We start from the raw sequence: 26,726 nt of genomic DNA, 5'->3' as shown, positions 1-26,726 counted from the left end.
TTAAATAATAACTAGATAAACAATCAATTATATAAATAAATAATAAACATTTCAATAATTAAACTTAAAGTAAAATAATAATTATTTTTAAATTAAATAAAATTTAAATAATAATCATTTAACTTAAAAGTAAAAATAATATATAATACTTACTTCCAAATTCTATCTATAAACATCTCTCAAAACCGAGAGACAAACGAAAATATGACTAACAAGAAAAAGCCCGTCGTTGGACATCAAGATCCCCCACTTGAGTCACAAGCTGACACACCCAGCTCGGCTATGATTGCTATAGGTTTTTTATGTAAAAAAAAAAACTTATGTGAAATTAATTTTATATGTTAAATAATTAAATGTGATAAATAATAGAATTAATGTTAAATTTAATCCTGTAAACTGTAAACTGTAAACATTTAATATGTTTATAGTTTTTACATTTACACATAAACATATGTTTTTAGTCCTTATAAAAAATTTAACGACCTTTAGTAAAGATAGGACTAAAAATATATTAAATTTTTATAGGAACTAAAACTAACCTTTCAAAATATTAAAACTAAAAATTATTTTTTATTTTATTTTGTTCATTGTTCTCACAAGCTAGCTTTCATCTTAAAAAGAAAAATCATCATTTCTTTATTTTTCTTAGATGAATTTATCATCTACATAGAAATTACTACTACATGGTTAGCTTTACTTTCTGCAGATGTGAAAAAAAAAACTTTACTTTCTGCAGATGTAAAATAAAAAAAACTTTACTTTCTGCCAGTCGTGAATATGATCTTATCTCGTATTTAATAATTTTTCTTGTTAGCTTAACGATTTTTATTTTTTACAAATCCAATCCAGCATGTGGATATGGGATTTTAGATTATCAACTATCGCAGCAATGTCGTGGGTGTATCTTACGCGGTTAATAAATTCAGTGTATCAGATAAATCAAGCTATTATTAATTATGATAGTTGCTTCAAAAAATAAAAATTAAGATAGTTTATAGTGGTTAACTATTCACAGTTCTCTTTATTAATCAACAATTTGATTGGTTTGGGGTTTACAACCTAGCAACAAAAATGATAACTAATATCAAAGAAATGTAAGGTTGAAATACTAACTAAGTCGTTGTAGTATAGTGGTAAGTATTTCCGCCTGTCACGCGGACGACCCGGGTTCGATCCCCGGCAACGGCGAATGTTAAATTTTTTATAATGCATGTTTTATTCCTTCTCTATGCAGAGTCGGTCACTTAGCGTGGTTAGAATTTCAGAAGAAACAGTAAAGGGTTATCCAAATTGATGATTCAAAACACGAATTTTCACTTTGGTTTTTTGGACTATGATAGACCAAGTTCCTCATTGAGGATAGTAACATGATAGTGTGCAAAATCTTTGTTGGCTTGTCCAGTCTAGAAACATTACAATCTTTGATCAGTTTGATGTTGGTTTGTCCAATCTAACAAATCTTATGGTTTTTTTTTTTTTATTGATAAATGTTAATTTCTTAAATCATTAATTTTGTTGGCAGAGGGTATCAACTTTTTCTCTCTTCCTTTCTTCCTAAACCATTCAAACCACTTTATATCTCTCCTAACAAACCTTATGTGCTACGCATGCAAACAAAAACAGAGAAAAGTATAGTTTGATTTAAACAATATGGCATGCAAACTTACTGTGCTGTCAAGTATCAACTTCACTGTTACTGAATGCTAGCTGTTGTGAAATTTTGAAAAGCATAGTTTGCTATTATTGGTTTCTCTCTGTCCTCATTCTTGCTTTTCTTCTGGGGAGAATTTGGATGTGTACTAGTATTAACTTTAGACTTTGCATATAAAGCAAATTAATAGTAGCCATAGACAAATGAATATATGAACTGGACTCAATTACCATATAGTTCTGATGTGATTGACTGCAATTCTCATTCCCTATTCTTGCAGCAGAGTCTGTGCGGAGAATGGAATGTTGGTGGAGATTGAATTGATGGGTTTCATAACAATCATTCTAGCTGTCCAAATTCCGTGGCATGACTACTTCTGTTGGAACAGATAATATTTGACAAAAATAGTGTTGGGTGCATACACAATCCATCTTACTAATCAAGGCTAGTTACAAATAATTGACGAGTATTAACTACAATCATAGTGCTTTGTTTCTTTTTTATGTTCAGATCTAATTAATGTCCAAGCTGAGAACAGTGATTTGGATTCAAGTGGTTGGGATGTGGCAAATTCTATGGTGACAGTTATGTTTTTCCTCAAGGAATCATATTGAGGAATGTTTAAATGAATGAATAGTTTAGCATTGGCATATTCTTGGGTGCTATAACAATAAAGGACATACCGAGCACAATGCTAGAAGATTATTTCGGTTTAATCAATGGTGCAAAATTTAAGTTGAGTATGCATTTACATTAAATAAATAATTGAAGTGAGAGTTTTATTATTTATATTTTTTAACGGATCCAGAAATGCATTAAAGGGAGGTTGAATTTTTTTACATAATTATTTAATTATTTAAATTCTAATAAATAATTAATTGATAAGTAAAAAGTTCCACAAAAATATTTATTATGAAACTTAATGTGTAAAACTGAGGGACGGAGCCAGGTTGTAATAATAGGGGTGGTCAACTATAAAATATAAAGAATAAAAAAGGTTACAATTTTTGTCCACTTTTAATTTTTTGTGTGATTTTAATCACCTTATTGTTATATTTTAGAAAATTCATAATTTTGGTCTTATCCTTTGATTAATTAAATTATTTTTTATGGTGCTCTAAATTTAAATGAATATATTAAGTTTAAGATTTAATAAAAAAAATTATATGTAAATTTGATAATCGAACAGAAATTGTGAGTCTTTTTAAAATGTGAGGAGTAAAATTATGAAAAAATAAATCCAACAAAATTATAGACTAAAAATTAGAGACCAAAATTAAAAAATTTAGCCAAAATAAAATCTATCTAATAAATATATGTGATATATGCATCAATTTTTATATAAATTATATAATGTCTAATTGATTTTCAGAATTGCCTATCAACCGATGTCACGAGTGTTATTGGGAGTTAGTTTATATACTATTATATATGTGATGCAGTGATGGCGAAAGAAGAGAGGACCGATCGGTTTCAATTGCAAACAAATTGAATTTATTTTAATACAATTAACTCACAAAAAATTGGGCCACAAGAAAGGCCACTGCCACGTTTGGTAATTAAAGTTAAAGTGTATAAGAACATAAAATCTTACTTCCCACTAAATAGAATTTGACAAAATAAATTACGGGATAACAAAGATATATTTTAATACAATTAACTCTACTACTCACTACATGATTTTCAAAAAATGTCACGGGGGCTGTATGACATAGATCCGTCCTTGACAAAATTAGGGGTAAAATCTAATACTAAAAGAAAATTAAACAAACATTAATTTAATAATAAATTTATGGTTTTTATAATAATTTCATTTTACTCGAATAAGATTAACTCTACCCATAATTTCTAAAAAAATGGATTTGTATTATAGGATTTAGTTATCCCGAACTTGATGTATTTTAAAGAGTAAAATGTAAGGTTATAATTATTAATTAAAAAATTAGAAACTAAAATAGAAGTTATATCATCATATTAATTATTGATTTATGAATTAAAAAACAACAATTAAACTTCTGTATTTCCTTTCCGAGTGAGCAATTGAGAAAAGCACAGAATGAAAATACAGCAAAACAGTCATACACCGTGGTCTTACTTTTTTGATGTTGCTGGCAAAGAATATCCAACAGGAAACCTCCTTCTTATCATTGCAGTCAATTTAATTTGTTTCAACACATTTACATAATCTCATCCGACTCAAATGAAATTATTTCAAGTAATCATGTGATCTCTTAAAAATAAAAATATTCATAGTATATCTCCCACTTATATTGGGGAAAAATGAAGTGTTTATTCCAAATCCAAACAGTTCAATCATGATCAAAATTCATACAGTTATAATTCCATTTCATTATAAGTGGAAAAGTATTAACAACACGTTCTTTTAAAAAAAATTATTAGTTATAATTTATTAAAAATTATAACAAAGAGGGAGAGAGAGGATTAGAGGAACATTAAATAGGATGCGAACCCACAAAATATTATAATTTCTAATAAATTTCAATTATAAAATAAAATGTTTTAAAAAATATATAATAAAAATTATTAATTCTAACATTTCTCTTATTAGTGTTATCACTTTCACTCTTTTTTTTTTCTCGTCTTTTTGTTTCTTACCCTTTCATTATTTTTGAATTCAATGATAGACAAAGATGAGACAACACCACACCGACGCCGTCCCACCGGCATACTAAAGTGTGAAAATTTCTTTAAATGGAAACTAATTATGAAATTAAATCATTCACGACATGCAAAGTTAAGAAAATAGAGGGCATGCCAACCATAAAGTTGAGGGGGAAACAATTGAGGAGTGCGTGTGGATCCCACTCATGCAAATTACACTCAACACACATAAAGGACATTTGGTTTTATTTTATTTTTAATATTTATATAAAATATTGTATATATAAATAACATTTTATTATTTTCAATATTTGATGTGGGAATATTTCAATTAAAAAAAGAGAAAAAGGTGAAATTTTACAATTATCATTAAAAAATAAAATAAACCAAAATATTCAATGATGTATTTTAAAGTTAAATAATCATTCCTCAGCAACGTTTTTAAGAGATATTCTCATCCTCATATGGCATTTCTTAATTTTAATTTTATCAAATAAAATATATTTGTCATCTTTTTAGATAAATTGAGTTTTAGAAGTATTCTATTTTAAATACACCCTAATTTGATTTTAGTTTTTATGTTTCAAATTTTACATATTGATTTTAATGATTTATTTTCATAATTTCCTAATCAATGTTAAAAATCATATCTCTTTAATCTATTCATCTTTAGTGTAATAAAGTATTCATCATTTATAATACAAGTATCCACTTATCTCTTCTAATTTTTTATTATATTTAAATTTAAGATACTTATCTCTTCTAATTTTTTATTTGCATTTAAATTTAAAAACACCCATGTATACAGAAAACTTGCTAATTGAAAAATAAATAAATAAAATTTCTAATTATAGACCTAGACCAAAAAGTGAAAAAAAAAATCGAAAACATATTTGCAAAACAAATTAATGTTTTTTCTATCCCAACTCATATTTGCATGTTTAAATAGATTACTTTACAAATTGTGAGTATCTATATGATAGGATAGCAAAAGAGAGATAAAAAGTAATGAGAAATGCTGATAGGATATTTAAAATAAAGGATAGATGAAAACTTATATAAGATATTAGATGAAATGTATCTATCTATTAACATTAACTAAAGGAAGGTCTTTGATGCCACATGTCAAGATTCTTTATAATTTTTTCCCTGCTTTTCAAACAACACACATCCAAGCCATTAATTTATCTTTTAGTTGAACAATCCATATTGTATAGAGATTAACAAATATTTTTTCTCAAAAAATTTCTTCTGTTTTGGGTTTATTGTGGATATATTATGTTATCTTTTTTCTAATAATATTATTATAATATTTAAAAAAATGACTATATTATCATTAAAAAAATAAAACAACAATTAATATTAAAGTATATATAAAAATATTTTGATTATCACTCTATTAACAAATGTCACCTTTTTAATATTTTTCCCCCTCCCAAACCTTCTCTCTCTCTAATTTCATTTTTTTGTTTTTAATTTTTTATTATTTTTATTTTAAAATCTTATGAAATTATTTTTTTACTTAGAAATTGTATGAAATAATTTAAATAGTCTCATAAATAAATATTCTGTTTATTAATGATTAAATTATTAGGTTATAATTTTTATACTAAAAATTAATTTAAATATAATTAATTAATAAAATTATGACTCTATTTTTAATAATTACATATACAAAAACTTTGTTCATTATTATTTGTATTATAATCTTATATTTTAAAAAAATGTATAACAAAAATGGTAATATTAATTTATTTATTTTTGTAAGCAAATAATTTTATTATAATAAAAACCAGTAGCAAAAGAGGTGCCCAGCTTATAAGTCAAAACAAAATAAAGAACAAACAAGATAGATACAACCTTTTTCCCAACCACCAAACTCACCAAAAACAGAATTAACACACCTACACCAACAGAATTAACATGAGGAGACAACATTAACACACAAAAATTTTAGAGACAGGTCCCATAACATTTATTTTAAGACCAATGCATGCTCTAGGGTTTAACACCCATCCCGATAGTGCACTCCTCTTCTGTGTTTGTTGATGTAAATATCCAAGAATTACGTCTCAACCATATTATCACAAACCATACCGCCATCCAATGCTTCTTGTTATTATCATCATCACGGTAAGAAATTCACCATCCCATCCTTATGTAATGTCGCAATTTGTTCCCACCATCTCAAACATTCTACCCAAACTCTATATGTAACCTCAGTGATAATACTAATTTATTAATTTCATTTTTACTGCAAAATAGTTTTAAATTAATTCTCCAAAAGTAACATAAATTAAAAAAAAATTATTTTTCTATGATAAAGACTGCCAATATCTTCTACAGTGGACCATCTGAGTGGAAATGTCACGGATAACAAAACTTTCCGTAAGTATTTAACACATTTATATACTTAGAACTTGACAGTATTTTTTAATTTTTTTTAATTTAAGAATAAAATTATATTGTCAATGTATAAAATATATATTTTTATGATTTTATTCACATATTTTAAAATTTAAATATGTATTTTTTATAATTCTATTATTCTATTTTTATATAGTCTTTCCAACAAGTTACATTTCTATCTCTTTTAAGAAATTTCCTCCCGCCTGTTTACCTATAGATATTAAATATACACGCTTGCATAATTTTTTTCTCGCAAAGCACATTCTTGCATGGGAACGAAAAACTTTAGTTAATTGTGACTAAACTTCTAATTAAGGATTAATATATATATATCAACTTATCGCTGTACAATGTATTGAAGAATTTAGTGTATCTACTTATAATTAGTACATACATAAGCCATTTTAAAACATGAAAAAAAAAAATGCCACCCGTGCAATTTACACGGGTATTGCACGAGTACTCTACTGGATATAGAAGGGAGTCTTTCTTCGCTGTGCACCTCCTCCTTCTACCTACTTTTAAGATTTGATGAACATGCACTTGATATTCAAGGCCCTCTGTTTCATGCCACCTTGTATATCACTGCATTTGCAATTTATATGCTGCCTTGTATATCGCAGCACTTGCAATTTAGATGATGAGAATTTAGTGGGTCGCAATTGCAATTAGTGAGTATTATAGAATGTCTAGTAGGGAAGTCGTGTGTTCTATAACATTACACATTTGGAATACATTGAGTTAGTCGAAAACACCTTAGGAATATGTGTAGAAAATTAGGTGTGTATTTTGAGAACTAAGAAAAAAATAGGTATGTATATTTTAAGAATTGGTGTTTCGTGAATGGCTATTCGTAATACAAATATATAATCAAAATAATTAAGTATTTTAAAAAATACACCAAAATTTTAAATGAGAAAGAGGTGCAAGATTATTGTTTAAAGGGTTGTTGGAAGCAAAAGCCTAAAAGAGTGTAAATGAAAACTGAACCTAGCATTTTTTTGAAGAACCCTAAACACCTTGTTTTCATATTAGGACCAAGTTATGATTGTATTATATAAATATTAAGTCGAGTCCACCAAGTCAAATAGGCTAAGCAAATCAATAAAAATAAAATATACAGATCAGCATCACACATTAAATCTGTCGGCAGTCCACAAAATTGTCGCACATGCCCAATAGTCTTTGAAAAATTCAAGAAACATGTAACATCAGCAAAGGAAGAAAAATGTAACAAATACATCCACTAGACTAGATGTCATCTAACAACCAAGACAGGACTTGGACATTAAATTAGAAAAACTCATCCACTGAGCAGGATTAAATTTCTAAGATTCCAATCACGATATGGAAAAAAAATATCCTGAAATACATATTTATAATAAGAATATAATATAAATAGTAATAATGATAGCATCAATATCAATAAATTGGTCTATAATCTTGCATTATAAAAAAAATATGGTAACAAATATGATAATCAATTAAAACTGACAAGGAAGAAACTACTCCAATTGAAAACTAAAATCCGCAACCATAAAAGGTTCACTTGGCAGCAGCAGCACCATTGGTTGGCTTTGAAGGAACTTCTTCAGATGTGTTGTTGTTAAGCTCATCCCAAGCTTCAATCCAAGTAACCATGGCATCTGCTAGCTTGATGAAGTAGGGATCAACAGCCCCAAGCTTCTCCTTGACTTGCTTGGAGAGTTCAATGTAACATTTTTGGACAGACGTGCACTCTTTTGAAAGAGTGGCACTTTGGAAGAATGGAATGATTTCTTCTTGCCAGAAGATGCCCTTGTACTCCTTTTTGAGATTGACAAAAGGGTTGCTTGCTTTGCTGTGCCAGATGTATGGAAGGCCAGTCTTCACTCCCAAGCCCAAATGGTCACATATAACCTGAAAATTCATAAAGAGTTGTGTCTATCATGATAAATGAAGAAGCTTTTTGAAAAGAAAGTTTTAACTAGCAATGTGGATAATATACTTAAAAACTTGAAAATAGAAAATAAAACAATAATGAAAACAAAAACTAGACCTAAATACCACCTAATTAAATCACTTGAATAGAAATAGATCAAGTAGTCCTTCACACATTAAGGGTTTGTTAATAGAAAAGGGACACATGATTAGCATACCTTAACACACCATCCAGCCCACATATCATCGTATCGTCCAATAGGTTGGCCATCACCCATGAGTCCAAAGTACATTGCAGGTCCAATCAGCTGACGATCGAATGCCAAATTCATACCACACATGGGGAACAATGTTCCTTTGGGAATGGTAAGAACAGCATCAACATACCTGAAAAATATATATGCAATAATTTAGTAAACAAAATCAGGCCATGAACATCTACAAAGTATGGATTTAATTGGAATTCATTAACAATGTGACGTCTAAAATTAGTGGACACAATGAAGGAGTTACATAGTACATACCTGGTGTTCCTCTCGAGGGGTTTGACAAGCTGTGTTGGAGCATCATAATCAGGTATATTGAGCCAGAGGCCATGAGAAACAGCAGTGGGGGCACCCTCACGAAGACTAAAAGGGTATCCACGGACGAAATCAGCACCTTCTCTGTAAGGGTCATAAAGGGTGTTGAAAAAAAATGGAGTGGATGGACAAAGGAGATTCTTAATGTGCTGCTCAAGTGCATTGATATCCTTTCCAGAAGGATCCTTAGCAACCTGTACATGAAAACAGCAGATGTTGAGAAAATGTCTACAATTTGTATTGAACATAGTACATTCTTTGAACTTTGTGTCATAAGAATCAACATGTTATTTTTTCAGTACCACTAAGTATGTCAGGTCAAATATTTCAATCCGTAATTGAAATAAGGATTCATAAATAACGGACACAGGGACAATAAGACAAGAAAATCCACTTTCAATTTGAAAGTCAATCATTGTGTCCTTAAAAAGTCAACAAAGGTAAAAGAAAAAAGAACAGATGATTAAGGTTGAATAGATTTAAAAATACTAAAACAAAAAAAATCTTTAACATTTGTTCCCATTATTATTTGTCTCAAACATTTTGCAAAGGTTATAAAAACACAAATGAATGTCAATAGTCTGTAGATCTGGTTGTGTTCAATTTAAAATGTAGACAGTCCGTATATCTGTTTGTGTTAAAAACCTAATATAAAAATCCAATTGTAAATTCGTAAAAAAATTTGAGAGAAATTCACTTTGATCTAATAATTTTACTCTTTTACCCTTAATAAAAATTAAAATAGATAAACCAGATAAATTAGAAAATGTCATTAATTCAAACAATTAAAAGGAAAATCAAATCAAATCAAATTCGAGTGGACTATTTCCAAATCCTGAAGGTTTCCCAACTCAGTTGTGAAAAGGTTTCCAAACTCATTAAACTCTCAATTTAAAACTTTCCAAACAAACAATCCCAAAACCAGTCATTCCAATCCAAATGCATAATTAAAAAAGCTTATTGATATAAACAATCAAAAATCAAATCAAATTCACCCAAATCCAAGTAAGCTATTCCCAAACAATCAAACAAATTCCCGAAACCAGCCATTCCAATCCAAACACACTCCAACTCGAACAAAGAGAGAAACCAAGCAAATCAAGCAACCTCGGACAACCATGAAAAACAACAGATCATGAATGTTACATGCACATAGACATTTCAATCCTAACACACTCCAATAAACAAAAAAAGAATTCAAGCAAATCAAGCAGCTTCAAACAACGGATCATGAATGTTACATGCATATACATAACAAATCACACGAATGTGTCAAAATCAGTCAAAGGTTACTCGTAATAAATCCAAATCCAACAACCATTCAGTCAACGAATTAAACCCCAACTCAGATCTAGCCCCGTTTCAAAACCCCACCAAACCCTCGCACATAAGAAAAACAAATAAATCGAAATTAATCCATCTTAAAACTAAAAAACAATATGAATCCTCATAACTCATCAAACAAGCAAAATTTCCCGACCCATCAGAGAACCCACAAGCAAGGTCACAACTTTAACCCAAACCCGTAATTTTTTCGGTCTAAAAGTTAGAAAGAAAAAAAAAACTCGAGATGGGGTGGTCGAAAATTACGAAGCAGTCGTCATCGATGGTGTAGATGTACTTCTTCTTGGAGACCATGTAACCAAAGCAGCGACACGCAGAATCCTTAAACGAGATGCAGGAGGCTTTGGGTCCGAGGATGCGATTGATGTCGTTGCGGTTGTAGAGTTCATAATCGAAGCCTTCGGGGACATTGATGGTCCTGTTGGGGTCTCCGTCCTGCACGATGATGAGGTGGTAAGGTTCGAAGAAGGGCCGCCACATCTCGAGGAAGTCGAGGTTTCGGATTGTCGGGATCACGATGTCCAGCTCGTCCTTCAGGAGAGGGACAACAGGCTTCGAGGAGGAGGAAGGTTGCGCCATTGTTCAGTGTTGCTCTGTTCTGTTTACACGGAAAGTGTGAGTGAGGTGTGTTTCGTTTGTCTATTATAAGGGAATGGGCAAGTGTTGTGTTACGCGGTGGTGTTTGAAAATAAGGGGAAAAGGGGAAGAAAACAGGGATCTGGCGTCATTGGAGTTAATTGAGGGATTTATTGTGCCATTGCTTGTAATTAGTAACCGATCCCTTCTATATAGATAAGATAAATTAGGATAATTATTTTAAAAGATAATATCATTAGGATTTAAATTTAAATGTGTTTTCTTTTTTTACTTTTTAGGAATTTTTATAATGTTTTCTTAAAATAAATCTTAAAGATTGTTTTTAATCTCTTATACGTTTTAATTTATTTTTTATCTTTTTATTTTTAAACTAAATTTTACTACAATTTTTTTCTTTTAAAACATTAAACTAAAAAATAATTTTATATCATAATTATATGAATTTTATCATAAAATCACTTATTTCCCTTTTGATTTATACTTCACTTAAGGTTTAGTTTATTTCATAAATGTTTAGGAATCTATCTATTTATAATAATACATATGAAAATATTTTTCAATATGAATGTTTAAATATAATACATATGAAAATGTTTTTCAATATGAATGTTTAAATATGACAATCTCAAGAGCTCTAAATAATAATTTCATTTATTTTTTTGAAAGAAAATTATTTTAAATATAATAATTATAATAACGTAATTATAGTAATTGATTGCAATCATATTTTTTAGAATTATAATATTAATAATAAAAATGATTAACAATGATTTATAATAATTATGCATATTATACTTTTGTACTGCATACGTATTATATTTATTGTTATTATTATTATTATTAAACTAATTATTTATTAACGGATGCAAGTAATAAAAAAATTATTGTCACTGATGAATATGAAATTGCTCAAAATATTTTATACACAATTTTAAATAAATTTAAATGTAATTTTGATTCTTATATTTTACTTAATTCATAATTTTGGTTTTTCCGATTTTGAAATAAAGGTATTTGCTCTCTTTATTTTTAAAAATACATCAGTTTAATTCTCATATTTCAAAATAGAAATATATATATATATATATATATATATATATATATATACTGAGATAAATTGAAATAAATAAAAATACAGTTGAGCTGACAAATTAATAAGAAAGAAGCAAAACACATGGGGGAAAAACACACAAGAGGAAAGTGATTGATTAATAATAAATTGGAGAAAGAAGAAGCTATAATTTTAATTTCATGATTGAAGGTGGATGTGTCCCACTAGGGTAATGGGATCCATGAAATTCAAAATGGGGGAAGCAACCATATCTTAAACTATTATTATTTTTTAATTATGAGTTTTATATAAAACATGTTAGGAGATTTGTTGGCATGGCTAGCTATCATGCATGGCTGAAAAGTCTTGGCACGCCATGCCAGAGGAGATTATGGAATAAACAAACAAATATAAAAGAGTTATGCGAATAACCATTAGTACTAAACAATATGCTTCTTTGTCTCGAAACATGGCATGATAGACACTTTGTTATCACATTTTTGCACGTAGTCTACACGTTCACAAGCGCATATATGATACGAATTGAACCACCTTGGCCCCGCTACGCACGTTATTCTTCGTTAACATTCACATTACTCCCTAAAAAGTGGTAGATCGGCAAGAACCAGCTATGCAGCTACCCAGTCTCCTTTTTAATTATACGTTCTTCTTAACAAATTAAGTTACATACTTTATTTTTATTTTTTTATCATTTACATAGTTTATTATTATGTTGCTTTCTGGCTGTCACGTTTTGAATCAGCAGTTATATAACGTATTATTGTATTCAACATGAATGAACTTAGCAAGCTGCAAACATAGAAGCACGAGATGAAAGCCAACGGGGATTTTTTTGAAATTAAATTGAATTATTATTATTATTATTATTATTATTATTATTATTATTATTATTATTATTATTATTATTATTATTATTATTATTATTATTATTATTATTATTATTCCTAGCTGACTTGTGACAATAATATCGAGTCAACCTCCTTGATTTTTTTTTCCTTAAAATGAAACATAAAATTTTTGAAAGGAAATATCGTTTGTTTTAATATCTAAAAATGAGACAAAATTAACCAATCAAGGTTAACGACTAAGTGATATGATAAGGCTCGTAAATTGAGTGAACCTTTTCAGCTTAATTAAGGCACTTGTCATTTACAGCCCACGGTTTTACTAAGTTCACCCCAACCCCGCATTATTCCCTTTTTATTTAAAGGAGTACACTCTTAGGAATTCATTTTTCTTTCCAAAAGTGACTTTTTTGAAATATCATATATCTATTCCAAAATATATTTCCAGAACTATATATTATAGTTCCAAAAATACATTTCCAGAATAGGTATATGCTATTCCAGAAATATATTTCTAGAACTATATATCATAGTTCCAAAAATACATTTCCAGAATAGGTATATGTTATTCCAGAAAGACATTTCAAGTAGTAATGAATTTAAGATCGTTGAAGTTGTAAACACTTATCTTACATCCCTCATGTTTGTTAGTCTTATTTTCATCCTATTATTAATGTTCTTTAAACCCTCTCTAAAATCATATTTATATTCTACTTTTATTGTTCTTTAAACTTGTTCAGTTCAGAAGGTGGAGATCTGGTTCAGAGATCTAATCCAAGGACTCAATCAAAGCCAATAGTAGTGAAGGTGTTCTCTAATGGCGGGCCCTAGTGGTGTTGAGTGAATACCACGTTGGTGGTGTCGAACCTGCAATCACTCTGATGCTTAAGTTAGCCTAGATCTTAAGTGGAGTGAAGAATCAAATGGAGTTAGTTACGTACTAACATTTCACACTTTTATACCACTGGTTTAGGTGAGAAAAATGGTTAGCCAATTATCGTTAGTGCTTTTCAACTATCACAATTTACAGCACACACTTTCTTTTCTCAGCTCACATGCAAGACACAAGCCCTTTATCACTTGTTGGGAGAAGTCACCCCTTGACCCAGATATCATAGTCTAGTATGAGTAACATAGCACTTAAGTTTGTCGATTTAAGTTTTTCGATGGTTAGTACTAGAGTGTGGTCATTTTTCCTATAGCTAGATTACTTCGAGCACAAACCCTGATTATGAAACCCATCTTCACCTAATGGTATAGAAAAAAAATACAATTTTGGCAATGTTATGTCAAAAGCTATACCAAACTTCGTCAAGAGTGCTAAAATATTTGGAGACCAAGTGTTAGGTTCCATTAAGAAGCTCGTTCTTGCTGATGGTAAATTAAGTTTAACTTTGAAATTTAATTTATAGTATGTTTCTTATATTCTTGTCATCATGCTTTAAATTAAATAAGATTTTAGTTAGAATATATATTGACAATATGTATATTTTTTTTTACACTACAATCCAATAGTAAATTGTTATATAAGTGAAAGTGGTTAACTTTTGTAATAATTATTTTAAGAGTTACATTTAAATGATTTCTAATATATATATATATATATATATATATATATATATATATATATATATATATATATATATATATATATTGATTCATAGTGTAATTTTTTTTTGCTAATAGCTAGTGTATTAAAATTAAATTTTATGAAGCAATTATATAACACATGAAGCCTTTTTCTAAGAAAAAATACAATTTGTTCTTGGCATCTTTTTTATAATTCATTATATGTATCTAACTTTTATGAATCATTGAGTTGGAACATGATATGTGAATGATCAACCAAAAGGTAAATGTGATGGACGAAGAAAACTATGTGTACCAATACATAATAGATGAAGCCAATCTATTGTTAGACACATTGGAGAAGGTGTGTTATGAGTACAAATTGGTAGCAAGCCTTGATGGAGGATGCATACAAGCCCACAATCAAATACTACACCAAAGGTGATGCATAACTCAAAGAAGAGTTTATGAAGGATAATTGAAATTTATATAATGAAGATGAGGTTCAAAATTAGAGTTTAAAGAACAATATAAGCTAGAATAAAAATAATATTTTAGATATGATTTAAAGAACACTAATGATAAAAATAAAAAATAAGACTAACAAATATGGCGGCGTAAGATAAATATTTACAACGCCAACAATCTTAAGTTTATTACTATCAAAAATGTCTTTCTAGAATAACATATATCTATTCTTGAAATGTATTTTTGGAACTATGATGTGTGTGTGTATTTCCAAAATAGATATATGGTATTCTAGAAAGACATTTCCAAAAAGGAAAATGGATATCCAGGAGTGTACTCCTTTAAGTGGAAGGATATAATGGTTATTAGGATGTAAAAAAGGAGAATTAGGGTGTACTTAGCAAAAGGGGATTTAAATAACAAATACCTAATATAATTTTGTCCATAATTGATCTGGGCTAGCCTAATGGCCTAAGTGTCTGTCTTTTTCTTTTTGAGTAAATGATCAATAACAACATATGTCCTCATATTGAATTTTTGTTTTCTTAATTATTGTTTTAGTCTTTTAATTTGGGGTACTATTTTTTTAGTCCCTTAACTTAGATTTAATTTTTTTTCTTAGTATTTGAATTTTGAAAATTATTCTATTTATTCCTCAAACAAGTGTGTGTCAAATGAAGAATAATAGATTTATAATTTGTGACAATTTTAAAATGCATATTCTAGCGACTAAAGAAATAAAAACAAATTATGACAACTAAAAACAGTTACAAATTGTCAATATATTATTTTCATTTGACTCACTCATGGAAGAGACTAAAAAGAAAAATTTTTAAAATTTAGGGACTAAAAAATAAATTTAAACTTAAGAGACAAAAAAATAACTCTCAAATTGAGGGATTAAAACAACAATCAAGCCTTTTTTTTTTTTTTTAAAAGCAACTTGTGTAAGAATTTTGGGTTTAGATATAATTTCACCTTATGAAATCCAACTTTTAAGGTGAGATCTCTCCCTCCTCCTTCTCCCACTTATATACATTAATCTAGCCATATCATTACATGCAGTTAGGAATAGTCAAATTATCCAAGAATCCCTCATCCAAAAGATACAACATTGTCAACAAAAGAAGGGAAACTTGATGCCCACAATTATCAATTCTTATTGCCACTAAATGGGTGAAGGCGTTGATTAATAATAGAACTTAGACCTTGTCCTCATGAAGAAGCATATTTGGAATGCCCTTATTAACGAGGAAGTATCGTCCAATCTCACGACAAACATGATCACCTTCTTCAAGGTGGAGTTCCAAGAGAGAATAAGGAAACTTGTTTGGAATTCATCAAAATTAGCACAGAAGAGTCAGTCTCCTCGAGTAGTTTAGTGTATTTCATGACCCGTGAATGCATCCACAAAAGTCTTCCAATCAATTTTTTCAAACATTTTTTCTTCAAAAACTCACCATTCATTTCCACTATCTTTTCCACAACTTTCTCTACTTCAATGCACAATGGAAATTTGTTCATCACACCTTTATGTTTGATGACAACATGTTATGTGTTAGTAGTCTCATATTTACCAACAAGTAACAATATTAGCAACAACACTAACATTAACCTTCCAAGTTCAAAATACATAAAAACAACATAATCAAACAACATTCAATTACTGCTTCATGGTGCTTGAATACATTAAATCTCAACAAAATAAATATTAATGCAATTATAACCAAGACAAGAATCTTGAACAAAGTACAATGGAAAAATGTAAAAACTAGTGTGTTTAAAGTCTTAACACTAAGCCAACTAGCCAAGCTACAACATCAACTACCAATGCTAAATTATAGTATTTTTTTTTTGGAAAAAAAAAACCTTATGCTTAAATCTATAGTAAACAATTTATGCAAGTATCACTTAATATGCCATTATTACCACACATTAGTAATAAGTTATAACAACCTTATGATTTTCTGATTTGTTCAACAAAAGTAGCATCAAGAATTTCAACTTAAAGAAAATGTGAATTTCTTAAGCATAAAGGTAGTCACATCACAACTTGAACCTTTATTTTTTTTTATATACCAAAAAATCTTGCAACTCAAACATTTATGTTGGTGGGTGATGTGTCATCATTTTCTCCTATTTCTTAACCCTTTTTGTCACTATTTTAATTACTGATTAGCCTTAATTGTCAAATTAATTATGCAGTTTTATCATTTGGGCCTACTGGACTAATTTTGTGTTTTTAATTTAATTTCAGGAGAATTATAAATAATTGGGCTTGGACTTGAAGAGAGCAGACAATTTTATTCTACCAAATCTTATCTTATCCAGATTTTATCTAATCTAGATATTATTTCATCTAGATTTTATCTTATCCTATCTTATCTAGATTTTATTTCATCTAGATTTTATTTTATCAAATCTTATCTTATCCTGTCCAGATTTTATTTTATTAATGGGCTTGGACTTAAAACAAATTTGTAAGCTTTGGGGGCTGAGAATCTATATAACAACACCAAGGTTTTAGTTTAAGAATTCCTTTTTCGTTTTGGGAGGAGAATAATTTTAGGTTTTGCAATTCTAGTTTTTACTATTTACGTAGCAATAAAATTTCATTTTCTGCTTCAATCTGCAATTTCGTTTTCTACTGATTAATGGAAGGCTAAGTCTGCAGTGTTGTTTTCTCTTGAGGATCAAGCACAGCTCTCTTTGAGGTTTTATTATTACTATTGAATTTTGATCAGTTTTTCCTCTTCACCAATTACTCTGTATTTGTTGCTATTAATCCATGCATGCTTAGTGCTTGATTAATTGTTTCTGGTCTTAATTTACGTTCATGCTTAATGATCAGTTTCGTTCATGATTAATTGGTGTATGTGTTGCTTAATCACATAATGACAACCTTATGTTAATTTTCGCTTAGTAATTTAATTTAGGGTTGGATTAAGTGGTTGAACTGATTAAGGATAAATTCTCGTAACCTAGGATAAGAGACTTGCTATTTTATTAAAGGGCTTGGACTTAAAACAGATTTGTAAGCTTTGGGGGCTGAGAACCTATATAACAGCAACAAGGTTTTAGTTTAAGAAGACCTTTTTCGTTTTGGGAGGAGAATAATTTTAGGTTTTGCAATTCCAATTTTTACTATTCACGTAGCAATAAAATTCTGTTTTCTGCTTCAATCTGCAATTTCGTTTTCTACTAATTAATGGAAGGTTAAGTCTGCAGCGTTGTTTTTTCTTGAGGATCAAGCACAACTCTCTTTGAGGTTTTATTATTGCTATTGAATTCTGATCAGTTTTTCCTCTTCACCAATTACTCTGTATTTGTTGCTATTAATCCATGCATGCTTAATGCTTGATTAATTGTTTCTGCGCTTAATTTACGTTCATGCTTAATGATTAGTTTCGTTCATGATTAATTGGTGTATGTGTTGCTTAATCACATAATGACAGCCTTATGTTAAATTTCGCTTAGTAATTTAATTTAGGGTTGGATTAAGTGGTTGAACTGATAAAGGATAAATTCTCGTAACCTAGGATAAAAGACTTGCTTGTGAATCGAGGGGAAACAACGTGTTTTAATTCTGATATTTTCTAATTAAATTTTGTTCGCTGTTTAATTTACAAAAACAAACAACCCCCCCCCCCCCCAATTCGTTACTATTTTATTACTATCTGTTATGAACGTTTGGTTGACCATTGCTCGTTGGGAGACGACCTAGGATCACTTCCTAGATACTGTATTTTTAATGTTTATTTGATTCCGGTATGACCTCGATCAAATTTGGCGTCGTTGCCGGGGAGCAGTGGTCCAAAGGTTCATAATAGTGTTTAGTTGTTTTGAGTCTAGCTCTGTTGTTTAGTGTGTGAGTGTGTGTTGTTTTGTTTTGTGTAGTGGTCTGTTTCACATTTCAGTCGCGTCCCCTATTTAGTGCTTCCCTGTTTCAGTTGCTCACAAAATTGCGACTGATTTTGTGTAATGTTGATTTTTTTGTAATGCTGTGAACAGTGTTTAGCACTGAACTAGCGACTAATTTTGCAATTTAATTAGTGATTTTTGTTTTGATAGTTAGAGTTGTTATTTTTGGCTGATTTTTTGCGTGGTAGCTTCTTTTGATCCATATTTTGTGTGAAAAATACCAGGAGCACTTGGTGTGGCAGTATTTGAGAGAGACAAAAATTTTGGGAACTTGTTTTTAGCAAAACTTAAAACGGCCATAACTTTTGCTCCGGGTATCAGAATGACTATTATTATATATGCATTTGGGGTAGAAAAAAATTTCTCATACTGTGTAAACCTGCTTTAGCTGGTTGGGGTCTCCCAAACTCCAAAAATCAACCGTTTACTAATTTTTTTTTCAAGTATTATTGTCCTATTTTTCTAAACTTTGCTTAGGTAGTTTTCATAGTTCAACTTTGAATTTTTGTTTGAAATTTTTTGTGCTATCTTTTCATGATTTTAGGGTGTTCCTCACAAAATTTCAGCTCATTTTGATATCATTTGAGTATAGTTGTAGTTTTACCCCCTTGTTAGGTGCTTGTTGAGAAACACATTATTTGCTGCATATAGTGCATGACTAGGGGCAATCCAGGTGATTTACAACCCTTTGATCTTGAAATAGATAGAACCTTTCATAGATTAGTTAGGCATAGTGTACATCCTGGTCATTCTGTGCAATTTGAGCATTTTGAGCATTCTGTTGAGGGTGATTCTGAATATTCTGATTTTGAGCATTCCACTACGAATTTTCATACTGAGAACATGGCTCAACCTTCACCTCGTGAGAGGAATCTTAAGGAGATGGTTGCACCTGATTTCACTTATGAAAGCTTGTGCATTCAATATCCTGATGAGGGTGTTCCATATGTTCTCAAGACTAGACTAATACATTTGCTGCCCAAGTTTCATGGTCTTACAGGTGAAGATCCTCATAAGCATCTTAAGGAGTTTCATATTGTTTGTTCCACCATGAAGCCCCCCTGATGTCCAAGAAGATCATATCTTTCTAAAGGCTTTTCCTCATTCTCTGGAGGGAGTGGCAAAAGATTGGCTATACTACCTTGCTCCCAGGTCCATTTTCAGCTGGGATGACCTAAAAAGGGTGCTCTTGGAGAAATTCTTCCCTGCATCTAGGACCACTGCCATCAAAAAAGACATTTCAGGCATCAGGCAACTTAGTGGAGAGAGCTTGTATGAGTACTGGGAAAGATTCAAGAAATTGTGTACAAGCTGTCCTCACCACCAGATTTCTGAGCAACTCCTTCTTCAATATTTCTATGAGGGACTTAGCAACATGGAAAGGAGTATGATTGATGCTTCCAATGGTGGAGCTCTTGGTGATATGACCCCTGTTGAGGCTAGGAATTTGATTGAGAAGATGGCTTCCAACTCCCAACAATTCAGTGCAAGAAATGATGCTATTGTCCTTAGAGGAGTCCATGAGGTGGCCACAGATTCATCTTCATCTACTGAAAATAAAAAGCTTGAGGGAAAATTTGATGCCTTGGTCAACCTAGTAACTCAGCTTGCCTTGAATCAGAAATTTGTACCTGTTGCAAGAGTCTGTGGTCTATGTTCTTTTGCAGATCACCATACAGATCTTTGTTGATAACTGCTAAATATGAGTTATTTTGATAATAAAAATATATTGAAAATATCTTTAAAAATATTAATTTAGCAATTATCTTTGGCTTAAATATTAAGATTTGATTTTTTCTTATTTATGGCTTGCATATATGAAAAGGAGAGATTAAAGGAGAAAAAGATCCAAAAAAATATCCAAAATATCAAGAAATCTCAACAAGATATGATTACAAGCAAAACAAATCCAAAAGATATCAAAAATATCAAAAAAGAAAGATTTCTAGCATCAGGCCCAAGTCCACTCCAGCAATTATAAAAAGAGAGTCAAGCTAAGGAGGAGAAACAGACAACAACCCCCCTCTCCTAGGGGTTTCATTTACTACCTCTCTTTCTTTCACCCCCTTCTCATTGTAAAGCCTTCAATGGCCATGAGTGGCTAAGCCTCTAGTTAGGGCCTGACAGGCCTAAAAGCCAAGCGATGTATGATGTACTCACTATTTATCAATGCAAAGGTGTTTTCTATTCTATTATCTTTTCTACTTTTATCTTGCATTATTCATCTTTATATTCTGTTAGGGGTTAGACGCTTGGGAGAGGGTAACTTCTAAATAAGATTTAAAGAAGGTATGCATGCATTGGTTTTAGGGGTTAGACACTCGGAAGAGGGTAACTTCTAATAGAACAAAAAGAAAGGATTTCATAAGAAAGTCATTGCTAGGAATAGAATGATTATTTTATGCTCATGCATTCTTGCAAACATCTAGAATTCATACTTCATGCATTTTATTTGTTGAGTCTTTGCAAAGGAATTTGGAAGATAGATAAATAAAATAGGCTTGTCATCGTGAGGAATCAGGGACAAGTAATTGAACAGATGTGGGTAGAACAGAGTCACCTAAATTGATAAAGAAAAATCATAAACTCATACATACTAGGCAAACAAGGCAGGTCAGGTCCCAACCTTATCATATTCTGATTTTATTTTATTTTTATCTTCTATTTTTATCTTCTACTTTTCTTATCTTATATTTTATCCTCTATTTTCTTTATCATATCTTAATTTAAATATTTTATCTTCTCTATCTTCTATTTTTATCTTTAAATCTTTTATCCTTTCTTTTAAATCTTTATCTTATCTACTATATTTTCTATTCTTTATCTATTGCTTTTAGATTGGGTTTGCATTAATCTAAGTACAAACAAAGTCCCTGTGGATTCGACACTCGGACTTCTGAGTAGTTTACTACTTGTGACAAATTTGGTACACTTGCCAATGAGTTAACATTTGTCCTTCTTTGCAGCAATCTGGAGTCAATGAGCAACCTGAAGCTTATGCTGCAAACATTTATAATAGACCCCTTCAGCAGCAAAACCAACAACTACAAAATAATTATGATCATTCAAGCAATAGATACAATCCAGGTTGGAGAAATCATCCAAATCTGAGATGGGCAAGTCCTCCACAACAACAACAGCCTGTCCCTCCTTTCCAGAATGCTGCTGGTCCAAGCAAGCCATATGTTCCTCCTCCAATATAGCAGCAGTCACAACAAAGACAAGAAGCAACTAAGACTCCTCCTCAACCTTCCTTAGAAGAGTTAGTGAGGTAAATGACCATCCAGAATATGCAATTTCAGCAAGAAATAAGAGCCTCCATTCAGAGTCTGACAAATCAAATGGGGTAGATGGCTACTCAGTTGAACCAAGCTCAGTCCCAAAATTCTGACAAATTACCTTCACAAACTTTGCAGAATCCGAAAAATATGAGTGTCATCACCTTGAGGTCTGGCAACCAAATTCAAGTGCCTCCACCAATAGCAGCACCTGCACCTGAACCTGTCAAGCTTCATTCTACACCTGAAAAAGAGGATGAGATAGTTGCACAAAAGAGAAAGCTTCCTAACAACAATTTTCATGCAGGTAGACCTTCTTCTAGCAATTCTGACTTACAACAGCCTCATATCCCTCTTCCATTCCCACCTAGAGCAATTCCATACAAAAAAATGGAAGAAGCGGAAAAGGAGATCTTGGAGACCTTCAGGAAAGTAGAGGTGAACATACCTCTGCTAGATGCCATCAAGCAGATTCCAAGATATGCCAAGTTTCTAAAGGAGCTGTGCACCCACAAAAGGAAGCTCAAAGGCAATGAAAGGATTAGCATGGACAGAAATGTGTCAGCATTGATAGGTAAATATGTTCCTCACATTCCTGAGAAATGTAAGGACCCAGGTACTTTTTGTATACCTTGCATTATTGGGAACAATAAATTTGAGAATGCAATGCTAGATCTAGGAGCATCAGTTAGTGTCATGCCTTTGTCCATTTTCAATTCTTTATCTCTTGGACCTTTGCAATCTACAGATGTGGTGATTCATTTGGCAAATAGAAGTGTTGCTTACCCCGTAGGTTTCATAGAGGATGTGCTGGTTCGGGTTGGTGAACTTATTTTTCTTGTTGATTTTTATGTTCTTAATATGAAAGAGGAATTTTCCCATGGTTCAGTTCCAATTATTTTAGGCAGGCCATTTATGAAAACAGCCCGAACCAAGATAGATGTTTATGCTGGCACATTGTCTATGGAATTTGGTGATATTGCTGTTCATTTTAACATTCTTGATGCCATGAAACATCCATCTGAGGATCATTCTGTTTTTCATGCTGAGATAATTGATCATATTGTTGATGATTATATGTTTGATTTTGATTATGTTCTTCATGGTAGGAAACATCCATTTTTATCTGATCTGCATACTTGTCATTCCTTATGCATTGAATCTGAGTTTGAATTTGATCCTGTATCTGATTTTTATGCTGAGAGTGAATTTGAATTTGAGTCTGGTGTTGCATCTCTTGATGTTGATTTTTTAGAGTCAGAATGCACTAACCATGTTACATGAAGTACATATACTTCTGACTTGCTTTATGAGGTACAAGCTGAGGAACCTTCTTCTTCTCCTACCCTAGTTCCTCCCACTGCTCAGCCACCAGCCACACCAGAGTTGAAGCCCTTACCAGCAAACCTCAAATATGCTTACTTGGAGGACAAGAAAAAATTTCCAGTGATCATCTCTGCCTCCCTTGCTGCTGAGCAAGAGGAGAAGTTGTTGCTAGTTCTCAAGAAGCACAAGAAATTCATTGGATGGACTTTAGCAAACATTCCTGGTATTAGCCCATCTACCTGCATGCATAGGATACTTTTAGAGGATGGAGCTAAGCCAGCAAGGCAGCCACAGCGGCAACTCAACCCCATCATTCTAGATGTGGTAAAAAATGAAGTGACCAAGCTCTTACAAGCTGGAATCATCTACCTCATTTCTGACAGCTAGTGGGTGAGTCTAGTCCAAGTAGTTCCTAAGAAGACAGGCCTCACAGTGATCAAGAATGAAAAGGATGAGCTTATCCCCACAAGAGTGCAGAACAGCTAGCAAGTGCGCAATGATTATAGGAGGCTAAACCAGGTAACCAGAAAAGATCATTTTCCCCTGTTATTCATTGATCAAATGCTTGAGCGCTTGGCAGGTAAGTCTCATTATTGTTTTCTTGATGGTTTTTCTGGTTATTTACAAATTCATATTGCTCCTGAGGATCAAGAAAAGACCACATTCACCTGTCCCTTTGGCACTTTTGCCTATAAGAGGATGCCCTTTGACCTATGCAACACCCCTGGTACCTTCCAACAGTGTATGCTTAGCATTTTCAGTGATTTTTTAGAGAGCTGCATAGAGGTGTTTATGGATGATTTTACTATTTATGGATCCTCTTTTGATGCATGTTTGGATAGTCTGAATAGAGTTCTTAGTAGATGCATTGAAATTAACCTTGTGCTGAATTTTGAAAATTTTCACTTCATGGTAGAACAAGGTATAGTTTTAGGGCATATCATTTCCAGTAGGGGCATAGAGGTAGACCCTGCAAAAATAGATGTTATTTCACAATTGCCTTACCCCTCTTGCGTGCGAGAGGTTCGTTCTTTTCTTGGTCATGTAGGGTTTTATAGGAATTTTATCAAGGATTTTAGCAAAGTAGCCCTTCCACTATCCAATCTGCTGCAAAATGAGGTGGAGTTTGATTTTGATGACCAATGCAAAGAGGTTTTTGATTGCCTCAAGCGTGCGGTGAATACCACCCCTATCATTTAGGAACCTAATTGGACAGCCCCATTTGAGCTAATGTGCAATGCATCCAATTACGCATTGGGGGCTGTCCTTGCTCAAAAGATTGATAAGCTGCCTCGGGTGATCTACTACGCTTCTAGAACTTTGGATGTTGCTCAAGCAAATTACACTACCACAGAGAAGGAGCTATTAGCGATAGTTTTTGCTCTTGAAAAATTACGTTCATATTTGCTTGGTACTCGTGTTATTGTTTATACTGACCATGCAGCTCTAAAGTACCTATTGAAGAAGGTTGAATCAAAGCCTAGATTGATCAAGTGGATGCTTTGGCTCCAAGAGTTTGATTTGGAGATCCGTGGTCGGAGTGGTGCGCAGAACCTCATGGCTGACCATCTGAGTAGGATTGAGCGTGTGTCTGAGGACTCACCCATTCGGGATGATTTTCCGGATGACCATTTGTACATTCTGTATAGTATTTCTGATTCCTTCCCCACTCCCTGGTTTGCTAATATTGTGAATTATTTGGTTGCTTCTGTTTTTCCTCCCTTAGCATCTAAAGCTCAAAATGATAAAATTAAGAGCGATGCTAAGCATTATATTTGGGATGACCCCTATTTGTGGAAGTTGTGTAGTGACCAGGTTATTAGGAGATGCATTCCAAACCACGAGATTGACTCGGTCCTGCAATTCTGTCATTCTTCCGCACCAGGTGGCCATCTTGGCATACAGAGGACAGCTCGCAAGGTGCTTGACTACGGTTTCTATTGGCCCACCATCTTTAAGGATGCATGGAGAATCTATAGCACTTGTGAGCCTTGTCAGAGAGCAGGCGGCTCACCTTTATGGAGACAACAAATGCCTCAACAACCCATGTTATTCTGTGAGGTGTTTGATGTCTGGGGTATAGATTTTATGGGGCCTTTCCCTATCTCTTTTGGTTTTGTTTATATTCTCCTTGTTGTTGATTATGTTTCAAAATGGGTGGAAGCCAAACCCACCAGAACTAACGATGCTAAGGTTGTTGTGGATTTTGTTAGATCTAATCTGTTTTGTAGGTTTGGAGTCCCTAGAGCCATCGTTAGTGATCAAGGCACCCATTTTTGTAACAAATCCATGTATGCCTTGCTCAAAAAGTATGGGGTCGTGCACATAATTTCCACACCTTACCACCCCCAAACTAATGGGCAGCCTGAGATTTCAAACAGGGAGATAAAAAGGATCTTGGAGAAGATTGTGCAGCCGAACAGAAAGGATTGGAGCACCAGGCTAGATGATGCTCTTTGGGCGCATAGGACTGCCTACAAAGAACCCATAGGAATGTCGCCTTATCGGGTTGTCTTTGGCAAGGCATGCCATCTTCCTATAGAGATAGAGCACAGGTCCTACTGGGCTGTAAAGACCTACAACTTCTTTATTGATCAGGCTGGAGAGGAAAGGAAGTAGTAACTAAGTGAGCTAGATGAGATCCGTTTAAAAGCCTATGAGAATTCCAAATTCTACAAGGAGAAGACCAAGAAGTTCCATGACAGTTTGATAGCTAAGAAGGACTTTGTGGTTGGACAAAAAGTTTTATTGTATAACTCTAGGCTCGGACTCATGAGTGGTAAGTTGAGGTGAAAGTGGATTGGTCCTTTTTTGGTGACTAATGTTTTTCCTTATGGTACAGTTGAGATCAAAAGTGAATCCACATATAAGAGCTTCAAGGTCAATGGACACCGGCTGAAACCATTCCTCACAAATCCCTCCTTAGTGGATGTAGTGGTGGAGGAGACCTCCTTACTTCACCCTACTTCTCTTCCGCCATGACTTAGGGAGTTTTCTTTTTCTGTCTCCTTCTTTACTTTTATTGCACTTGTCTAAATTTATTGATTGTTTTGATTGTTCTTGATCTTATGATTGTGCTACATTGAGGAACATGGGGTGTTTAAGTGTGGGGGGGGGGGGGGG

At 32.1% G+C, this 26,726-nt stretch overlaps 1 protein-coding gene, 2 non-coding genes and 1 pseudogene across 3 annotated transcripts; 1 reads left to right on the top strand and 3 right to left on the bottom strand.

Moving 5' to 3' along the window:
* Positions 1 to 1,116: 1,116 nt before the first annotated feature.
* Positions 1,117 to 1,188, top strand: TRNAD-GUC (transfer RNA aspartic acid (anticodon GUC)). The gene has a single exon. It is a non-coding gene; the product is annotated as a tRNA-Asp (tRNA).
* Positions 1,189 to 8,104: 6,916 nt separating this feature from the next.
* On the bottom strand, positions 8,105 to 11,285 carry LOC100788017 (probable UDP-arabinopyranose mutase 1). The gene is made up of 4 exons (XM_003516384.5): positions 10,774 to 11,285; positions 9,127 to 9,377; positions 8,821 to 8,989; positions 8,105 to 8,581 (listed from the first exon to the last, which is right to left on the bottom strand). Exons 1-4 carry the CDS (start codon positions 11,104 to 11,106, stop codon positions 8,228 to 8,230), a joined length of 1,107 nt encoding a protein of 368 aa, XP_003516432.1. The 5' UTR covers positions 11,107 to 11,285; the 3' UTR covers positions 8,105 to 8,227.
* Positions 11,286 to 16,280: 4,995 nt separating this feature from the next.
* On the bottom strand, positions 16,281 to 16,649 carry LOC100789615 (multifunctional methyltransferase subunit TRM112 homolog B-like; annotated as a pseudogene).
* A 3,572-nt stretch (positions 16,650 to 20,221) lies between these two features.
* LOC112997877 (small nucleolar RNA R71) lies at positions 20,222 to 20,328 on the bottom strand. Its single transcript, XR_003262935.1, has one exon. It is a non-coding gene; the product is annotated as a small nucleolar RNA R71 (small nucleolar RNA).
* Positions 20,329 to 26,726: the final 6,398 nt, after the last annotated feature.

The sequence above is a fragment of the Glycine max genome, chromosome 1 (genome assembly GCF_000004515.6).
Source record: "Glycine max cultivar Williams 82 chromosome 1, Glycine_max_v4.0, whole genome shotgun sequence".
NCBI classification, from domain to species: domain Eukaryota; kingdom Viridiplantae; phylum Streptophyta; class Magnoliopsida; order Fabales; family Fabaceae; genus Glycine; species Glycine max.
Note: the sequence above shows the minus strand (reverse complement) of the source record. Positions and strands in the feature narration are given on the sequence as shown.